The following is a 20,012-nucleotide window of genomic DNA, read 5'->3' as shown; positions in this document are numbered from 1 at the left end:
GCTGTATCAGCGCTGCGACACTGCAATCTGTAGATATGTATGTGTGTGGGTAAAGGAGCGGTCTGTCAAATATCTGTAGTAGTTATTAAAATAGCTACTAAATATCCAAGCCAGACTTTTAAACCCATGGAAGATGTGATTGGCTATTTGCTGGTCACGTGCTGAAGTGCAGTCAGTCGCTGTGCCGTGCCTCGAGCCAGCACTGAGTGGAGCCTGTCTGCCAACAGCTTCAACAGCGGCTCTACCAGGACCATACTACACTCACTGACAATTAAAGGAGGCCCTTTTTCTTCTTATTTTCGAGGACTGTTCTTCACCATGGGTGACAAAAAGAGCCCTACCAGGTAATGCGACCGCTCGCTGTCGATTTCGACTTGTTTTGCGCGTTTCGAGCTCGATATTTAGATGCGTTTCTCTCACACGGGGATCGTTTCTCCCTTTTTCAGTTGGTATGCCACAGCTAGCTAGAATAGTGCAGTCACTATGGCGGCTACTCGCTGCTTTACAGCCCAGTCAGTTAACAGACAAAGGGAATTTTTTCCGAGGATACGCCTGGCATTCCCTGAAACGCTCTTGCGTCTCGACGAAGCCTTTTGCAGGGTCAATGTCGAAATGGGCATTATTTGATATTGGTTTTTTTAGCCGACATGCTAAGCTTCGATGCCGAAATTTTTAGCAATGCTTGCCTGCCCGCTAGCCTAGCTGGCGATACAATCGGACGTTGTGGATAGTCGCTCGCTCCGCCGCTGTGGAGATTTATGAACCAAGGAGCTCTAACTGCCGGGACTCGAACCCAATATTAATGACAACACCACCATGCCCCGGGCTTTGCTGAGTAGCTCGTTTATTACACAACGCGCTCTGTTTGTCACAATCCCCTTTCTTGTTTATTCGTGAATTATATCTGTGGTATTTCAGAAACTAACTTGACCTTAACATTTGTGTCGTTTGTAAGGCCAAAAAGACAAGCCAAACAAACCGCTGATGACGGCTACTGGGACTGTAGCGTCTGTACCTTCAGGAACACCGCCGAGGCTTTCAAATGCAGCATCTGCGATGTGAGGAAGGGCACATCCACAAGGTAACGTAGCTCTCGTTCTCCCTCGCTCTCCCACTCGTCTGAGCGTCTCGTCTCCCCCTCCTCCTCCTCTTGCCTTGCCTTGCCTTGCCTGGCTGCAGCAGCATTGCATCGCAATTTATGGGAATGACAACTTTGATCGACAGCCTATTTGTCCGTGAGTGAATGGGGACTTGTTGATGGACAGTCTTTGCAAACACATCCCGCCGCTGTCTGGATTATCTGTAGTTTCTCGTCTTATGCGTGCTAAACATTGTATTTCGCGTTTTTTTTTTTTTTAATGCATCCGTCTAGGTAGGCTGCGTGCTTCACTAGCCAAAGGGGGTGGGGTGGGGAAGAGGGACCGTTCTTGATGATAGCTGTACAGCTACGATGCATCCACAACATCGAAGGAGCTGTTTTTTGTTTTTTCCCTTGTTAACCCCCCATGGAGTCAAACAAGGTGAATTGCGTATGTGTCTGCGCGCCTTTCACCTACCTGTAGGATTGCAGATTGTCATTTAACACTCACACAGTCGGATTTATTGTGCCTGAGACTGATGGGAAGTTTATTTTTGTGGTTATGATTGGCGTTTGGATGCAAACTAAACATGAATTTTTGGCATTTCAAAAGTCTTAACAGACTTTTTTACTACCTGTGCCAAGTAGTTTAAGGCACTCTAATTTCAAAGCATGGCCTTGTGTCTTGAAAATCATATTCATCAGTCTAAAACATGTAAATTATTAACCAGAAGTCAAACTTGTTTTATTTCTCCTTAATCTGCTCTCAGATATTGCTCTAGATGAATGTCAACATTTATAGTAACGGGGTTTGTGTGAGTGTTCCAGACATTTCCCCTAAGTTTAACTCAGAATAAAATCTGTGATGTCAGCAGAAGGCATTGTTTTATGGGAAACCGAGATGAAATCATTGTGTAACTTGAATTTCTTGACGGGATTCCCTTTCGTTTTTGTGTATACTCACGCCTACTCTTTCTGTTCTGGGGAATGTTTTTGATGATAAGTTGCGTGTGCCGTGACCTGTGTTTGTGTGCTAATGTCACCAGTCACATAGTGGTAATGGAGAGACAGATGAGTCATTTGTGGGTAGGTTGACAAGTTCCCTCGCATTCTAACCTTTACAGCTGTGGTTTTACCATAAGCGGCTTGTCTGACACTCCTGGCACATATGGGGAGAAAACACTACACTGGTTTGCTGAGAACCCAAAAGATTGAGCCCGATCTTAATTGTAAGTCTCCCCTCCCCCCTGATCTTTTTTTTTCCCAGCAGCGTGTAGTTTAAGACCACAGCTGATGATGTAGGCTGAGCACGCTGTATGAAAGCAGGAAGCGGAGACGAGTGTGTCATAGCCTTCCTGTTCCATCCCCATTTACCAAGCTTTGGCAACAGTCCAGTTTTCTCTATTTGGTAAAGCGCATGACATCATCGGTGTGGTTGTCACACATTCCTGTTTGATCTGAATAGTTAACCTTTGATTAATGCAGCTGTGTAGTTGTGGGACTGCCTCTTATTCTAATGAGTACTAATTAGCCATCTTTTTCTTCACTGTTTGATGTATTCCAGCAAAGCTCGGGACGAAGCAAAATGCTCTCAGCTAAATGATTTACACTTAAGGCTGTGTGTGGATGTTTGTCTTGCTGCTTTTATCTGGGGCTCTACTTTGGATGTGTGTTTATGCATGAGGACACACGTGTTTGCTAATTAGAGCTCCTCGCTGCTGAAGTTTGATTTGGATCGCCAGTTTGTGTTTGCTACAAGATGAGCGAAGCTGGGTATTGATTTATTCAGTCAGTGTGACATGATTGTGTTTTAAAGCAAGTTTGAAAAAGCTTGTTTTGCGCAGGGTGATTGTGCATAAGCTGGTTCTTTTCACTCCTTCCACGATATAGAGTTCCTTTTCTGTGTCCTGGCCATCAACATCTGGTCAGTCACAAAACTCTGTCTGTTATTGAATATGTTTGGGTACAACAGGTACTAACCAGCTAACAAAGTATCTATTTCCTAGTTACGTTTTGAGTCTGGGGGGTCTGGGAATCCAGTATCAGAATAATTCATTCTGTTGAATTTAATGCATCCTATCCTCACAGTGTGCACGAAGCCAGACACCAGAGGGCTGTACTACAAAGCAGTATCGATGTTGGGAGTTTTCAGTGTCATGCACGTGTTTCTCCTTTTGCCTGCTTAGATCACCATAGCAACTTATGCTGAGCATGCAACCTGGTCCAATGCAGGTTATATTCAGAGTTTCAGTGTAAAATTGCCTGGAAATGCCACCTTTTTTCACCGATTCATTCCCTGAGGACATGCTGCCAGTACGATATAGATTCTTTGCTCAAGAAAAACGGTATGCAGTCTGATGAGCTCTGTCGTACTAACACCTCAGAAGGAAGCCGTAGTCACAGGAATTTATTTTTATGCAGTTGGTTACAGAGAGAATATATGTGTTTACGTAGATTTTTAATTTGCTGCCAAGTCCATTTTACACTGCAGGAATTACAGCTCATAAAACACAGATTAGAAATTAATCAGTTTGTTTATAAGCTATTTATCAGCAGGATTTATAAATCACTAGAAATTATTTAGCTACGATCTGGCAAAAACCCCCAAACCTTTAGTGATTTCTACATCTCTTAACATTCAGCTATAAGACCGTGTTAGAGCTGAATGCACTGATGTTTAAATGTGTCAGTTTGAAAGTGTCAGAGCTCTAATGTGCAGCTGTCAAATCACAAATTAAAATCCAGCACTGACAGTGCGCTGAGTGGAGATATAAATATATTTACGTATGAATATTTTTTTCTGCTCTGTTGCCTTCTTTCCTTACTTGCAGTACTAGTGTTGGCTTGGCTTTTGACATTTTTTTGGGGGGTAGGCTATTCATTATAAATCTGTTAAATACGCATAGTTGATCCATTTTGTGTTACTTCTGTGGATGAGTAAATGACGCATAAGACAGCCCCATTAATGTGAGCACCCACAGACAGTGAAGAAGAGATCCTGGGTTAACAAAGTTGTTAGTCACTGTTGTGATGCATGTTATTGCACATGTGGTTTTACGGTTTCATTGAACCAGGTAATACAAAAAATCCTCTCGTGTCAATCATGTTTCGTTATACACCCATCTGGTGTTGATGGGAGACACACAAGTGACATGGGTCTTGCGGATTTGGAGATGGTGACTTAAATCACACTTTGTCCCCTGACAGCGAAAGGAAAAGTAGTTAGCTGTGAGATATTCACCTGTGATTCATGCTAATGGAGACAAAAATGTGCATTAACAAGAACAAGACTGTGGCATCAGCATGCAGGGAGAGGCCCCGTCTTCCCCAGTTGAGTACAGCCTAACGAACCTGTTGACCCAGTTCAGCTCAGTGTTGAAACATGATACCCAAGTAGGCTAAATGTACCCTCTGCCACTCTTGACTCTTAAACAAAAAGCACCCTTGCTTTTGCACCTGACCTCCTGCTAATCTACAAGTCCAAACAGCCCGGGTGTTCAGCCTCAGCAGTCAGTGCCCACTCCTTTGGTAATTGGAGTAGGTCTTGCATTAGCATCCCTTGTGGTGGTCGCTATCATATTTAAATGTTTCTGGCATCTGAACCTGATCACTGTGTGAATGTGACACTGTGTTGCTGTGCATCAGTTTGCTTTGTGGTTGTGTTTGGTATGTACCTCTGGCAGCCCCGGGGCCTAGAGAGAAACCATTAGGAGCCCTCTAAAGTTGATTGATGGTGGAGATCACAGGAAGTCTTGAGGTACCTCAGTCTCTGACTGCTGCGCTGTTATCTCCACTCTGTAGTCAACCATTTCAAGTAGCTTTCATCTCTGCTTTGTATAAAACAGGATAAATGGGTGTCTCTGACACGTAAGCAAAATGCAGTACTGCGTTTTGGTTTAAAAAAGCTTAAATGCAAATGTGCAGCTTATTTGATGCCTAGACTCAAGCAAGGCGGCAGAACCTGAACCTTCAAAAATAGTTTTCAAAGGTCTTACAAGTTAACTCTCAAACTCTAATGAATCATTTTAAAAGAAAATATTCAATTTGGGTTAAGTCTAGTTAAAACGCAGCGACTGCAGATGGACAAGTTAAAGCATGTAAGTAAAGAAAGTATAGCACTCTAATTAAAAATTTCATCCTTCGTGATGCAATCCAAGTAAAAAAATATCTTTGAGTCTAGTAGCAGTGAAAAGTCCCTCTGATCTCTTTCCAAAATGTTTTAATCTTTCTGCACTACAAACATAGTGAAACACTGTTACCTTTTGTGTATTTAGAACATACGTCTAAAATATTTTACTTTATTTGAATCATCGCTCTTTGCAGGAGTTGCATATGTTTGAATTAACCCATTATAGTTTATTAATCTGAGGCATATAACTTACAGCACAAGCTGATCTCTAAACCTCTGATGAGATTTAATTTTCCAAATCTTCATTCCAGGCTTTTAGCCTAAAATGTAAACTCTTTTGAACACTCCTAATGTTTTCTTTTAATTTGATTTAGCTAAAAATATGGCTTATTTTTTTTCCACATTTACAAGTGAGGCTCTAAGTGAAAACAAGTTAATTCTCTCCAGTCAGCTGCATTTCATGTTACCTCGTCTTGTGTCTTATGACTGTTGCAAACATGCTGCATTTAAGTCAAACGTTCTCAGTTATTGTCCTTAAGGAGATTCAGAGTGGCTGGAATATAAATGATATCTAGCTCTAAAATCTTTAGTATAGGGTTAAAAAATGAGGAAAGTCCATCAGTATTTGTATATGTATATGTTATACACATATAGTATAATTATGTCAGTGCGTTTGCATGTGTCTCTGTGTGTGTTTTGTCTGTCTTATGCTATGACGAAATGGTTATTATAAAGCGTGGATTCTCGCACTGTCACATTAAGGCAGATTGTCTGGAATAATGGAATTACATAAGAGGGCGCTCAATTTATATCCGCACTCCCTCGCACAAGCCCCCACTGCAGCCCCCACTCAGAGGAAACTGCTTTTGCTTATCCAGCATTATCAGCATCTGCACCAAAGCCCTGAGCATGAGCGGGTAGCCCTAATCTTTACATGTTAATTGCCGGATTTAAAAGTTCTTAATTACTTCATGGGATTTGGCAGTGTGAGTGATTAAATACAATAGCCAATTTGGCAATCTGACAAAACGGAGAAATGTTGAGAGAGCTGTTGAATCCGGGGGCTCCTCCCATTCAGGAAAAAGACGAGGCACGCAAATGACTGTGACAGTGAGGGAGCGAGGAGACCTCTGAAAATACAGGAATGAAAGCATGTGAGGACAAAGAGAGGGGGAGTTGCTAAGTGTAAGTAAGGAGAAGGAGAGGACAGGAGAGAAACGGACCAGTAAAGGGACAGAAGGGGAGCGTCGTGTCTGGACATTTATGTGTGTGTATTAAGAGAGAGGGGGTTTGGCTGTAAGGGGGATGTGCTCACTGAGCCAAGAGTCTCCGGGGGATAAAGTAGAGTGAAGCGCATCATTACCCAGGGAGGGAAAGACTGGACAGCCTATTCCATTTCCACCAGCACCACTATTCATCCATGGGACGAGAACAGCAAAATTTTATGATGAGTTTGAGAGCGAATTAGGAATCGACTACCTTACTAGTGGTTTGATCTTGTTGATTGTTTGGTCTTGCCAAGCCACAGGTTATAGTGCATAATAAATCCTGCAGAAAGAGTCTTGTCTGCCGTGCTTAGCAGAACCTTTGCCCTCTTGGTGTCGGGTTTCCCTCACATCTTGTTTTTGTTTGCTTGATAACTGTTGTTCCCTTTGTAGAACACAAGGAGAACACAAGCCTGCTGTGAAGGTGTTGTGTCCCCTTTGGCAGGGCAGTGATTTTTTTTTTCTCAGGAAATTCCAAACCAGGCTGTGTTTTCTCTAAAGTGAATGGGTAAGAATATGATAGGACAGCAGTAATGATACAGTGATCCAGTTGACGGGTAACTTGTGCACAGTCGTGGCAAAGCAACAGAAGAGAGGTGAAGTGAGGTGAGGAAGAGACGTAGTTAAAGGCTGCAGGATTTATGGAGGATGGGAGGGGGATAATGGACGAGGAGAAAGTGACGAGCAAGTGGGGAAAAGAGCAAAGAGAGAATGATTGAGAGGTGGTGGAGAGGAGAAAAACAAATGAGTGATACAGGGTAATGTGACAGTGCTGCTGAGGGAGGAAGCTCATATGTGCTTAGTGCTTTTGCAATGTCTTGCTGTCAATCTGCTTGATGCCTCGCTGTTCATAGCTTGAAAGGTCAGTCAAGGAAAGGCTAGTTAAAGTGAAGATAAAGCATTTTTTGCACATATTAGACTTCTGTGCTTTAAATTTGTCAATTATATACTATCTTTTAAAACACACATAAAGGTATACAGACATACTCTCTTTGGGTTGTTGGGAGAAGCAGAAATGCATGCCCACAGCAGTCAGCATGGTGCAAAATACTTAGTTGTTGGAGAAAAGTTGAGACATCTTGGAGTGATTTCAGTGAATTCTTCTCAGAATGTCATTTCTTGTTGTTCTATTGTTGTATGAGGATAAAGGTATCAGTGCTTTCAAGGAACCCAATGTCTATATAGAACACCTAATAAAATTTGATAGAAACATCCACAGAGGACCATGAGTAGATTATTTTTTGAATTCATAGAAACTAGGGGGGGGGGGGGGGGGGTAATGTCTGTGGTTCTGAAACTGAGACCAGACCCACAATAAAAGCATTCTTTGTTTCACTGTGTGTGTATATAATCTTCAGGTATTTATAGCAAAAGAAAATACAGGACACTTTTAAAGTTTTCAGTAAGGTGATAAATCTGATTTTAATTTAAGCTATAGATTAAAGTTAAAATTTAAAAGAAGCAAGAAAAAAAACCGCTGATCTGTTACTCTGATTTTCCGAGTAACAGATTTTCTTCTTCTGCAAAGCTCTTTTGTTTTTTTCCTTGTTATAAATCAAGTGCATGCCTTTCCTTTACAGAGGTGTACTTTGGCCCCCTACTTAAAAGCCTAAACGTACTCTATTTACAGCTTGAGTCAGGCTGACTGAAAGAGAGCCTTCAGTTAACAAGATGAGTCTAGAGGAAGTAAAACTCTCAGGGTTTCGTAGCTGAACCCGAGGAAGGATTTGTAGCTGCCTGCAGCTGCCTTTGTGTCTGGATCGCTCAGGGTCTCTCATGCAGTCCAGTTTAAGCGGTGCGCGGCAGTTGGCTGCCGGCTCATCTCTTTCTCTTGCCCCATGGCTACAGTGCAGGTCTCCTGAGGAACACAAGCCTTTTGTAGCCTGGGATTCTCGTCATTCCTGTCTTTACCCTCAAGACTCCCCATAACAGAAGCAGATTGGGTGGGATAGGCAGTTGCCCTTAGGAGATGCTCTTTACTGTCAAAAAGACCTGCTAATCCAGGCCTAAAGCTCTCTGCAACCATAATCCATTCATTTACTTTTCATTTTAATTATATTTAGAGAATTGTTTAAACATCAGTAACTGCCTGAATTTTAAGTTTATGAAAAATTGTGCTATATAATAGCATTTATGGGTTTTTTGCCAAAAACAGGCAGCCTTATTCTTAATGCATGTCTAATCGGGCTTTTGTGCTAATTTATCTCCTAGTTGTGAATCAGAGGCTTTTTAAATTTAGATTAATGGGTTGTGTAGAATTTGTTTGCAAAGTCTGTATGTTCCAGCTTAACTATCAATAATTAACATTTCATATCTACTGCTCTTCGTGTAATTTCAGATTGTAGCTGCAGGCTGTAAAATATCATTACGCTAGCTAAATAATGTTGGGCAGTTGTCTGTGTGTTCATGTTATTAACAGTTATCACAGTGTTCTCCAGGAACGTTTTATTCCTCCCTTTTTATTGTCTTCTCTGTGTTTATTTTTCTAATATAATCAAACAAAACTAGTTATGCTTTATGTGCTAACACAAAGTGTGAAATTTAAAAGTAGTTGAACTGAAAAGTAGTTTTAAGTAAACTGAATAAAAACAGGTATTCACTGTATTTAGTCATGTTCAAATCTGAACACTTGCTTGTACACACACACACACACACACACACACACACACACACACACACACACACACACACACACACACACACACACACACAAGCTAGAGTCAAGTAAAAGCTGACTGAAAAACAAGTGGGTTGTTGAATCAGAGTTCCTTGTGATTGTTTGTAGCCTGTAGTTTAACTGATATGATATGACATTATATGGTAGCTACCACCGGGAAAAATACTATTTCTGGCTCCTTGCTTTTTCTTAAGATGTTTGTGGTGGAGACAAGAAGTGAAGAAGTGATTCTAACATTAAGCCCTCAAAATCCTGAGTGGAAGGAGCAGATGAAGGGCTGAATGCTTAATGCTTCTGGTGGGCAGTGAGAATGATTTGAGAAGAGCTATAGCCCCAGGCTCTTCTTGAGGTGCTTCGGCCTCTGCAGCACACTCACTTACACACATTACTTTACCCATGGATGGCTGGAGGTGACAGCACTGCTCCAGTCTCTTCAGGTGCAAAATTTCATCACTGGGAGCCTAAGCTCTGCACTTCAGTGGAATTTGTATATGTAATTTCTCAATTTAAATTCACATTAAATAAGGTACATACTGGATTTGGGTCAGTTAAGGCCAGTGTTTCTCACACATTCTTTACCATGGTGGGCTATGCAGCTATATTAAAAGGCATCAAATTATATTAAGTGTCCCATTTTCACATATTTATGCAAGAGTGTCGTGAGCCGGAGGCATTATTCTTCAGGTTGCTGATCATTCTTGTCAATGCAATATCTCAGAAACGCCTTGAGAGAGATGTTCTTTGCACCAAGGTTCACTTGTACTCGCAGGCAGGGAGGCGCCACACCACTTTCTTCCAGTTTCTGCTGATAAATGATACTAATGTCATGTTTTTGATAAATCTGTAAGGTCAAAAGTCACGTTCTTTGTGAAACTTAACTGGAATAGCCTTCCAGGGATGTGTGATCCAACAGTTGGATTTACTACAGCAACTAAGGAAAACTACATATTTTGCAATTGGTGACAGATCTTGTGATTATTTAGACTGAAAATTTCATTTTTAGTGATTGCGTAGATTTTCTGATCATTGTTTAGTCAGCTGCCTCTTCAGTCGGTCTCAGTCTGGTTACTGAAAACTTCACTGCTTCAGAACTTCTGGAAGATTTGCTGTGAGTTGTAGGGCAGTTCCTGTCTTAACCTGTAGCAGGTTGGGATCTGGTTCATGTGGTACCATGCAGTGCTCAATGGGGGCAGCTGTGCGGAACAAGAACGCTATAAAGCATGAGATGACTTTAATAAGTGCTAAGCATTGAACGTCTTTGGGTTTTGTTCTGAAATCTGTCACCTTGTACTTTTACTTATTTATTACAAATTTTTGTAAATGTTTTTTTTTTCTTTTTTGCCTAAAGGAATTATTTGCTAGTTAAAGTAAATTCTTTCCAGCCAAACAAAGTGACAGTTCATTAAAATAAAAAAATCTTGCTGATAGATTTTATGTTTGAATTTGCTTTAACTTTCCTTAAATATAATGGTGGGATGTGCTATAGATGAATAACATGCAATCCACGGGAATTATGACTTTTTTTCACCTTAGACATGAACATACCACTTTACGCATCATTTCAGAGAAAATCTTATTAGCAGTTAGACCAAACAGTTTAGTAGGCAGGTCCCATGAACTGCTTGTCATAGAAAGTCTAGAGAGACTGACGAGCATTAAACAACAGACTGAGAAACTGTGCAGACAAATCACCACCTTATAGTAACCACATTCATGGCAGCACTGTCACTTCTTGGCCTGTGCTTACTCTAGTCAGGGGTGGCAAACACTGAGTCTACAGAAAGATCCAAGTATAAAGGAACTGCTGAGAAATATGTGTGCATGTAGAGCATCAGTAGGGCTATAATTTCCAGGTCTTGGGGTTGATTACTTGGCAGTATGCTGTCAAAAGCTGTTATTAGTCAGACAGTTGTCCTTCTCATTTTCACAAGAAGAAAATGGATGGAGCCTTGCAGGATGAATGTGTTACTTTTCATTTTGGGAGGAGCACAAAATTGTTTTCCTATCAGTGTGGCTGCATTTTGTTAAAAGGGGTTGTCCAAAAAACAAACTAATAAATAAAACTTTGCAAGCAATTTGCATACTACAGTCATATCATCAGAAACCTGTATATACCTGTAATCCTGTAATTTGCATATTTGAATATGCTTTGGCTGCAGCAGCTATCCTCAAACCATACTGGTTCGAAGCCTCCTCTCCCATCAAAACATGAAGGTGATGTCACAGGATGATTATTGGAATTTGTTGCTCAGGACATGAAGCCTGTTGGTTATTACTCCGTGGTTATAGTGCTGGGATAACCAGTTGATGTAGTTTTTATTTTTATAAAAGCACATAAAGATGTGCATTCGACATCTGGTTGGTTCTGGGTCTGTTCTCATTTATGTATAAAATAACTAGAATAATATGATTTAACGTGTAGCAAATATCAGCCTCTTAATTGTGTTTGTGAATCATTTAGAATAATGAGGTTAACAGAGTGGGACAATCGATTACTTAAAAATAAGGTGTGATTTCCATTGATCGAGATGTTAAAAGCCCGTGACATTCTCAGATGCAGGATCTGAAACATGTGCTCCAGGCTGAGGCTCTCTAGTCTTTCAGCTGTGAGTGGAGAAAGTCAGGTTGGCCACGAATGTATGCAGGATTCAAGTTGTGGAACAACTTTGTAGATCACTGAAGAAAAGGAAGCCCCCATTGTTGCTGCGCTGATATCTGAATGAGGGAGCGGGTGGCATTTAAATAGTCTGCGCTCTTTAGCGGGCTGGCCTTGGCCAAAGAACTCTGTTGTCTCTTAGTTGTCTCGCTCTCTCTCTCTCCTCTTTGCTCAGCTGTCTGCCGCTGCTTTCACTCAGTTTGGCAGGAAATAATTGCTTGTCCTCCACACAGCACTTCAAATAAAAGAGCTGTGTTAATGAGGGCTTTCCTCCTTCTCTCTCTCACTCTCTGTGTCTGTCTGTATATCGCACTCTCCATCGCTCATTCCCTCTCTTCATTAGTCTCTCTCTGTGAAGTGCTCAGGCTCATTGTTTTTAGTTTCGGTAGAAAGAGTTGCCTCTGAAATAGCAGCCTCAGCTTTTGCTCCTGGCTGGCAAGTATCGGCTGCTCCTGACCAGTGAGAGCACCAGCTGAGCAGAGGTGTGTCTGCCTCTGTGACAGTTCAGGCTGAGTGGAGCAGTCTAACTATGGGTGTCAGTCTGACTGAATTAGGAGCTTTTAAGCATGATGATAGTTATTTCAGGGCATCCCGTAGAGGGAGGCTCCCCATTCCTCCCTCCCCCTGGTCTGTGGAATTTGGAGGCAAGCATGGGAGGAGCTGTCAATCACAGCCTATTGTTGTGTGAAGGGGAGGTAATATGCTGTAAGCCCTCACAGTGGGAAATGATTCAACAGCAGGCTTTACACACTTGACACCTACACACACACACACTTTACCAGGAATATATTGGCAGCAGTGGGAGGTTGGAGCAATTTCTGCAATTGGACCCTGGGGTTTACTTTTGGTCCTACTCCCAGTATCCATTTTCCTTTGTGCTATATAGATGCTTCTTATTTGATTTGGATATTCACTTGTAAAAGTAATTTTAGGGGTGTTGTAGTTTAATTAGTACACTCCCATGTTCAACAATGTGGAATAATTCAGTAATGAACCGTAATGGTTTTTAAGCAGGAGACTTTTTCAGGGCCTCTATTATTTCATGAAATCCAGTAGCGCACACCGTAGTGTCATGCAGAACGCCATGTTAATGAGCCACAGAGCAGCACTGTGCAAAGTCACGATGTATGGTCAGCGAATAAATAATGGGGTAAAGAGAGCAGTGGCTCTGTCATGCCAGCAACAGCTCATGGCTGACTTACAGCTGGCACTGAATCACCGGCTAACCAGCAGGACGGCTTCTGCTGCCACCAGTGCTGTCGACACAAATCTCAAGCTCTGACCAGGGCATCAATTCTGCAATGGGCTTATCAGTCACTCACTCATTCACCACTTCCTTGACTCACAGCACTGACTGCCACAAAGGATGATATCAGGTCCTGTTGGATCCTGTCTGTTTACTCGTGGCGGTGGATTTATTATTTTTTTCTTTTTTTATGTGGTTGAGTGAAAACCTTGAATACGTTCATATTTTGTTAGCTGTGCATATTTCCAGCATGATGATGATACTGAATGAGGCACTCCAGAGATCTGTTGAATTCCCACGTTATTTCATCGAGACAGGACAAGGAAAATCCTATGTCAGGAATTCATGTTAATGTCATCGAACATTACGCTTTATCTCCCTGGAGATGTGACACACAACATCTAGTGTCAGGGTACAAGTCCATTACTGTAGTTACTAAATTCATCACTTTGTATTTAAAAGCTTTGCTGAGTTTAGTTTGGCTTTTCCAATTAGGACCTCTCATACTCAGCACAGGAAGTAATTACTCCAAATTAAAGTGGAATTGGGATCTCTTTGATGGGAATAGGATAGGGTTGGCAATTATAAAGATGAGAATTCTCCCAGCTTTAATTTTCACCCACAGAACACTCCCAAAACGAGGCCACACACAGGGGCAGCAGGTAGGAGGGGAAGGAAAACGGGCTCCAGAGAACCACAGCAGCTAATGGATCCTGGATCAACAGCCCAGGGCTCATCAGCATTCAGCACAGCTGCTGTATTGATTGGAATGTAGTGCAAGCATTACAACATGATGCTCTATTATACCCCAATTGATTGTCTTCTGATCAGCTGCGGGTCCCCACCCTCTCCTCAAAGAGATTTCCTTCTCACTCTGTAATAGTTCACAGCAGGAGGAGAATAAACGAGCTTGATGGAGCAGTTGAGGATTGGGAGCGAATCAGCAGAAAAAAACAGAAAAGATGGACACAGCTCTGAGTTTATAAGCAGTGGGCCACTAAAAGGTTGGGAGACTTTGAGAGCGGAGATTCAATTGTGAAAGATGTGTGAGGATTTAAGTGCAGAAACAAGAGTAACAGGAGTGGCAATATGATGTTGCTAAATTGAAACACTGAGGCCTGCCACTTAAGCTGCTGTCTGAAAACCACTCTCTACAGCAAGCCACTTAAAACAGTCTGACACACTACAGCTTCATTTTCCAGCAGTAACCCTTGTTTGTCTGATACTGATGATGACTGATACTTGGACCAGCAGAGTTTCTACAACTTTCAAGCCTCACTCCTTGGCCACAGGTTTACTAAAGCAGTCAGAGGTCAAGGGATGAGGGCTGCCTTCTGCTCTGTTGGAGTATTGTTGCAAAAAAAAAAAAGAAAAGAAACTTCCTGCCAAGATTAGAATTGGTTTTGGAAAGGTTGGGTATGCACATCTAACTAGTAGAACTTGTTCCTGTTGAAAGGGCCCCTGAGCAGCCATCAAGCTGTGCCAGGCTGTTTGTTTGCACGCTAAGCTTTTCGAGTGCATGTTTGTGTGTGTGATCGTACTTGTGGTTTACTCCTCACTACGCTTGCCCAGTGCTGGCTTGTGATTATCCATGTTGCTGGCTGCGGTTTGGTCTCTGCTGAGTCTCTGGAAGACTACAGCCATCTTTCCCTCTCCCCCGAGTCCCCCCCCCCGATGCTGTCAGCAGGTGTGTGTTTTGGCTCAGTCCCTCAGACTTTGGGTTACCTCAGAACTTCCCTATTCAGCAGTTCCGTGGCGTGAGACCACAGAAAAGATGTTTTCAGAAACAAATTGTTTTATGTGAACCTCCCTCTCTGGGTAATTAGAAGTTGCTTGTGACATTTATCTTCCTTGTGTTTATTGTCTCAGCTGAATAAGAATGCTCAGTCAGATTGCGGTTTGTGATTATTTGTGTTTTCAAATGAGTTATAAAAAAGGGCTCTGTGGTTGCTGGTGAGCTCACTGAGAGGGAGCAGCAATACCACGTCCAGCCGAATCTCAATCTGTGACAAATTGGGCCAACCCTACATTAATCAGATTAGAGGACCTAAGTGACGTGCTGCAAATGTCCCACCTTGTGATCCTATGCATTCATTTTATTACGACCGTGAGCTAATGAGATTAGTCCTAAAATAGAGCTGCTCCGCCAGGAAGCGGCTGCACAAACCTGCCTGTGCAGCAGCTGGGAGCAGCAAGCCTTTCCCCCCCGCTGACCTCTACGTTCAGTCGCTTCTTTTCGTCAGCTGTAGCATGACCACGTTGGTCTGCGGCCAAAGTCAGTTCACAGCTCTACTACAAGGCTAATCCATGTTTGTGCCTTGGATCTCCTCCACAGGAAACCCCGGATCAACTCCCAGCTGGTTGCCCAGCAGGTGGCTCAGCAATACCCAATGCCTCCCCCACCCAAGAAGGAGCGGAGAGAGAGGAGCGAGCGCATAGACAAGGAGCGCCCGGAGGGTGAAGGAGAGCGAGCCAACGGAGAAGGACGCCCACAGGTCGAACGTCCAGAGAGAGTGAGGCCAGAGGGAGACACCCCTGAGAAGGAAAAGAGCGACAAGGAGCAGCCAATCAAAGACAAACCCGACAGAGAGAAGGACATCAGCCCAGCTCTGACGAAGAAGCCCAGCAGCAAAAAGACCAGGTCAGCGTACGAATCACAGCGCATGTTTCTGCATGCCTGCAGTGGTGCTGATATCAATCCTCACTTGTGTGCGTTTGTTTTCCTCCAGACCCAAATCTGACAGCCATCAGAGTTCACCCAGTGACAAACACAGCATACAGTCTGGCAAATCAGCAACCAAGACCAACAAGAACTCTCACATTTCCAGGTGCGTAGCCCACTCTCCTGCTCTGCATGTGTTTCACAGAGCACGTGGTTTAACTTGTATGACTATGCAGTAATTCTTGTCAGAGAAACTCATCTAGCACAAGGTTAGTGGGAAAGCTCAGCTGATTCACAAATGATCTTTTACACTAAACGCCCACTCTTACTTTTGATGCACTTGTTCTGACTGTGCATGTGTCACCCGATGAATTGAGCAATTTAGTGTAACCACCCCCACAGTGCTGGAAGCCTCCCATTGTTGTTGCTGAGATGCACATATTGTAGTTGGCAATTGTGACTACTAATATTTAGTTTTTCTCCTTCTCTGCTCCTCAGGCCCAAACTGAAGAACATTGACCGGAGTACTGCCCAGCAGTTGGCTATCACTGTAGGGAACGTCACGGTGATCATAACAGACTTTAAGGAGAAGACCCGCTCCTCCTCCACATCTTCATCCACCGTCACATCCAGCGCGGGCTCCGAACAGCAGCACCAGAGCTCCGGCTCCGAGAGCATGGACAAGGGCTCGTCACGCGCCTCCACCCCAAAAGGGGATCTCTCTGTGGGGCATGACGAATCGTTCTGAGGTCCCGCTGCCATCCTCCATCACCTATGACCCACCCTTGCACCGCTCCCCCCTTTTCCCATGTTTCTGGACACTATGGATCCCACAGGGGGAGAGATTTCACCTTTTCCCATCGCCGACCCGCCTTCATTCCACGATCTCCCCTGGATGCTAAGAGGAACAGTGCGGTGCCATCTTTTACGGAAAACAAACGCCCCCGCTTGGCGAATATCCCTCGTGGTTACACCTGTGGCACAGGCGAGGAGAGGTGGCCTACACGGAATAACACCCTCATTCCTTCCCCTCAACCCCCTCCCCAGTAGCATCCAGACACTTGTATGTATTGTTTTATATTTGTACGTGGATGTGAGGCCAAGTCAACTTTTTTTGTTTGTTTGTTTTGTTTTGTTTTTGTAAAGAAGAATTCTCCGCTGGGCACAATAACCACCACTTTTTTTAATAACTTTAAAACTATTATTACCTTTATTTATTACCTGTTGCACCTGTATACTTTGATATTCTCCTTTTTATGTTGAAGCTTTGCTGTGTAGCTCTGCAGATCGATCGTTCCTTCAGTGTTTTTACTACAGTCTGAAAACAATAGGACAACACACACGTCAGATACAATACACATATACACTCACTCACACACATACACACACTGGTGCTAGATACACTGTGAAGCGGTTTTGCAGATCTGGGATTGCCCATTCGCTCAATGTGACAAAGTGCTGATGAATCAAATTCTCATTCACTTTTCTCAACAACACTGTCTCACTGAACACTGTCGGGACCTCCAGGTCCATCTACTTTTTCTGTACAGGTCATTGTGCATCAGAAGAAGGTCACCTAAAGTTCAGACACCTGACTTTTTCAACTAGATTGTCTATGATTTAGTATGCTATAGCAGATCTCTTATACAGTATCTTATGTCTTTAACTGTACAGTGTAGGCTGTTGTGTAAAACACTAAAAGCTGTCAATATTTTTCTGCATTTGGTACTTAAATATTGAGTTTTTTGGCTGAAGGCAGAGCTGTCCTCTCAGCTGGTGAGGAGCCAGAGCATTTTCTGTTGTGACTGAATGATGGTTAAAAGCAGTTCCACTTGGTAAAACCATATCGAACTGTAAAAATAGACCTGTTGTGTCAAGCTGTTGTGAGTCGATTTTACTTTATTTTTCCTCCTTCACCTTCTTTCTTTTCTTTTTTTGTGGTCCTGAAGTCCACCCAGAAAACAGAGTGCAGAGACGAGAACAATTTACAAAGATTGACAATTCAATTGACTTGTTTTTATTTGTATTAATTTAAGACTCCTGTCATTGAAGGCAAAACAATATTGCAGTAGTTAAATAGAAGACAATTGTTCTTTCAATTTTAATGCAGCAAGGCTTATTTAAGGGTTTTAATTCACGTTCACCTTAGCTGATACTAGACCAACATAATTTCCTTTTAACTGTATGAAATTGTATAAAGAATAAATGTGTATATGATATCTTAGTTTTATTTATTGAAGGACCAAAGGAATTTCATAATGACATGATACATAGACAGATGAATAACAATTTGAAATGCAATTATCTAATGTGTGAGATGAATAACAGTTTAAATAAAGACTAATATAATCCATGTAAATGGTGTTCTTATTGTCCACTCATCTCTGTGCGTGGCTAAATTGGGGCAGAGGTCATCATGCTGTGAGCGGAGTCGAGGGAAAACCACAGCTCCACACGCAGTGGTGGATGTTGCCTCGTCGTGCACACAGTGAGAAGCAGTGTGGGCGTGGGAAGAGCTCTGGGTCTTAAGACTTTGGCCTTAGCGAGCCCCTCTTCGCTCTGCTGGACTATCATTGTACATGCAGCTCCCCTAACGGAGGCCCCAGCTCACAAACTGAGCCGCTCCCAGAGCAACTAAAAGCCAGGTTACGAGAGATAACCGTCCCCTCCTTTATCCCCCTCCACCCCAAAACTAAAAAAACCCTCCTAGGAAGTGAGGGGCAGGATTTAATCTGTGTACACTCAAACGCTTTCCAGAGTCACACGTAGGGATGATAATCATGTGTGTTGTCAGTCCAGGAGATGTGTTTATTTTTTTCTCCTTCTGAGCGATGGTTAATATGTAATTATGTACTTTATTGCATACAAATATGGAATCAGTGTTCAAAGTGAGGAAAAGCAATGTGAATAGAACTTTAAAAAAAAGTGGGACTGCTGGTCAGAGGGGAAATGTTTTGTCCAATTTTTACAGAGAATGAAACCCTGCTTTGTAATGCAATCTGTTAGAAATGGGCCTAAAAAGCCATCTTTTCACCTGCCTTATCTGCAACCACATTCACTTTGACTGAGTACTCCAACAGAAAGGATTCATGGTTAAATTATTGACAAATGGGCCATTTGCTGAGTATATGAATTATTGCTTGTATATAGAATTTTAAAAAGGTGCAAAAGCAAACACTATGAATACTGGCATTGGAGCTGAAGTCTTTTTTTTTGTTTCCTGTTTCCTTCCCGCGCAAGCAGTTCTGTTCTTGTGTGCGACCAGTAACCTTAATTTACTGTGTAAAGATGGTTACATTTTTTAGCTTTGTTTGTCAGACCCAAATATAGAATGCTTGTTTACTGACTGTATAACCTTAACCGTGAATTCCAATTACGTGTATTATACAAACTCATTTCTTCCTATAACGATGTCTTGTACAATGCTTTTAAAGTTATTGCTCTGTTTAAAAGTAAAATTAAAAAAAAAGTAGGGAGAGAACAATAATCCATTCTTTGTTTAATCCAGTTTTAGTTTTTTCTTTCTTCTTTTCTTTCTTTTTTTCTTTTTTTAACTTATAGCTGATGTGTCATTGTTTTCCCTTGTGAAATGGTCACATTATGTTCCTGGTGTGGAAATGTACTCAGCATTTTCAGCAGATCACAGCTCCTTGTCTAGCTTATAATGTTGAACTAATACATGTTTCTGGCATGTGCACGACTTTGCGCTTATAGGCTAACCCGATCATTTTCCTCTGCTTCAAATAGAAATGTCTATTTATGAATTTTGCTTGTAGTTTTTCACAAATAAAATTGTTAAAGTTATCTATTTTCTGGCTGTTCTGTGTCCTTTTTATGATACTGTTCGCATTCAGTGTTCGGGGTTACAAAGCATTGTAGTCACGTTGCAGTACTTATGTTACAGCAAATGCACGACATTGCTTTTCCTTAAGTCAGTAATCAGATTTCATTACATTACTTACTGATCTAGTGATTATTCAGTTTTTTACTTACTGGGCATTAAAAAAAAAACCTTTCATGCAAGTTTGAGCAAATGTCAGCAGATCTTAGTTTGTTCACGTGATGGGAACAAAGCACTCTACAAACTCTGAAGAGTGGCAGTATCGAGTTGATTGGAATTTCTTGAGAAAGGACAAAAAAATATGTTGGCTCTTTGAACACATTTTTAAATGTGAGAAATGCCTAAAAGTCATTAACCGTACCAAACTTAAATACTGGCCAGTCTGCCATTAAAGATCATCGTTTTCAGTCTGGTGCTATCTTTAGATGTGCCTGTGGAAAGCCAGCATCTTCCTTGTT

General features: G+C 42.1%; 1 protein-coding gene across 1 annotated transcript; it reads left to right on the top strand.

Annotated features, from left to right (window-relative positions):
- Positions 1-189: 189 nt before the first annotated feature.
- Positions 190-19,483, top strand: rybpb (RING1 and YY1 binding protein b). Its single transcript, XM_063474765.1, has 5 exons — positions 190-344; positions 956-1,081; positions 15,387-15,692; positions 15,781-15,879; positions 16,212-19,483. Exons 1-5 carry the CDS (start codon positions 319-321, stop codon positions 16,459-16,461), a joined length of 807 nt encoding a protein of 268 aa, XP_063330835.1. The 5' UTR covers positions 190-318; the 3' UTR covers positions 16,462-19,483.
- Positions 19,484-20,012: the final 529 nt, after the last annotated feature.

The sequence above is a fragment of the Pelmatolapia mariae genome, linkage group LG5, assembly GCF_036321145.2.
Source record: "Pelmatolapia mariae isolate MD_Pm_ZW linkage group LG5, Pm_UMD_F_2, whole genome shotgun sequence".
NCBI lineage: Eukaryota > Metazoa > Chordata > Actinopteri > Cichliformes > Cichlidae > Pelmatolapia > Pelmatolapia mariae.
Note: the sequence above shows the minus strand (reverse complement) of the source record. Positions and strands in the feature narration are given on the sequence as shown.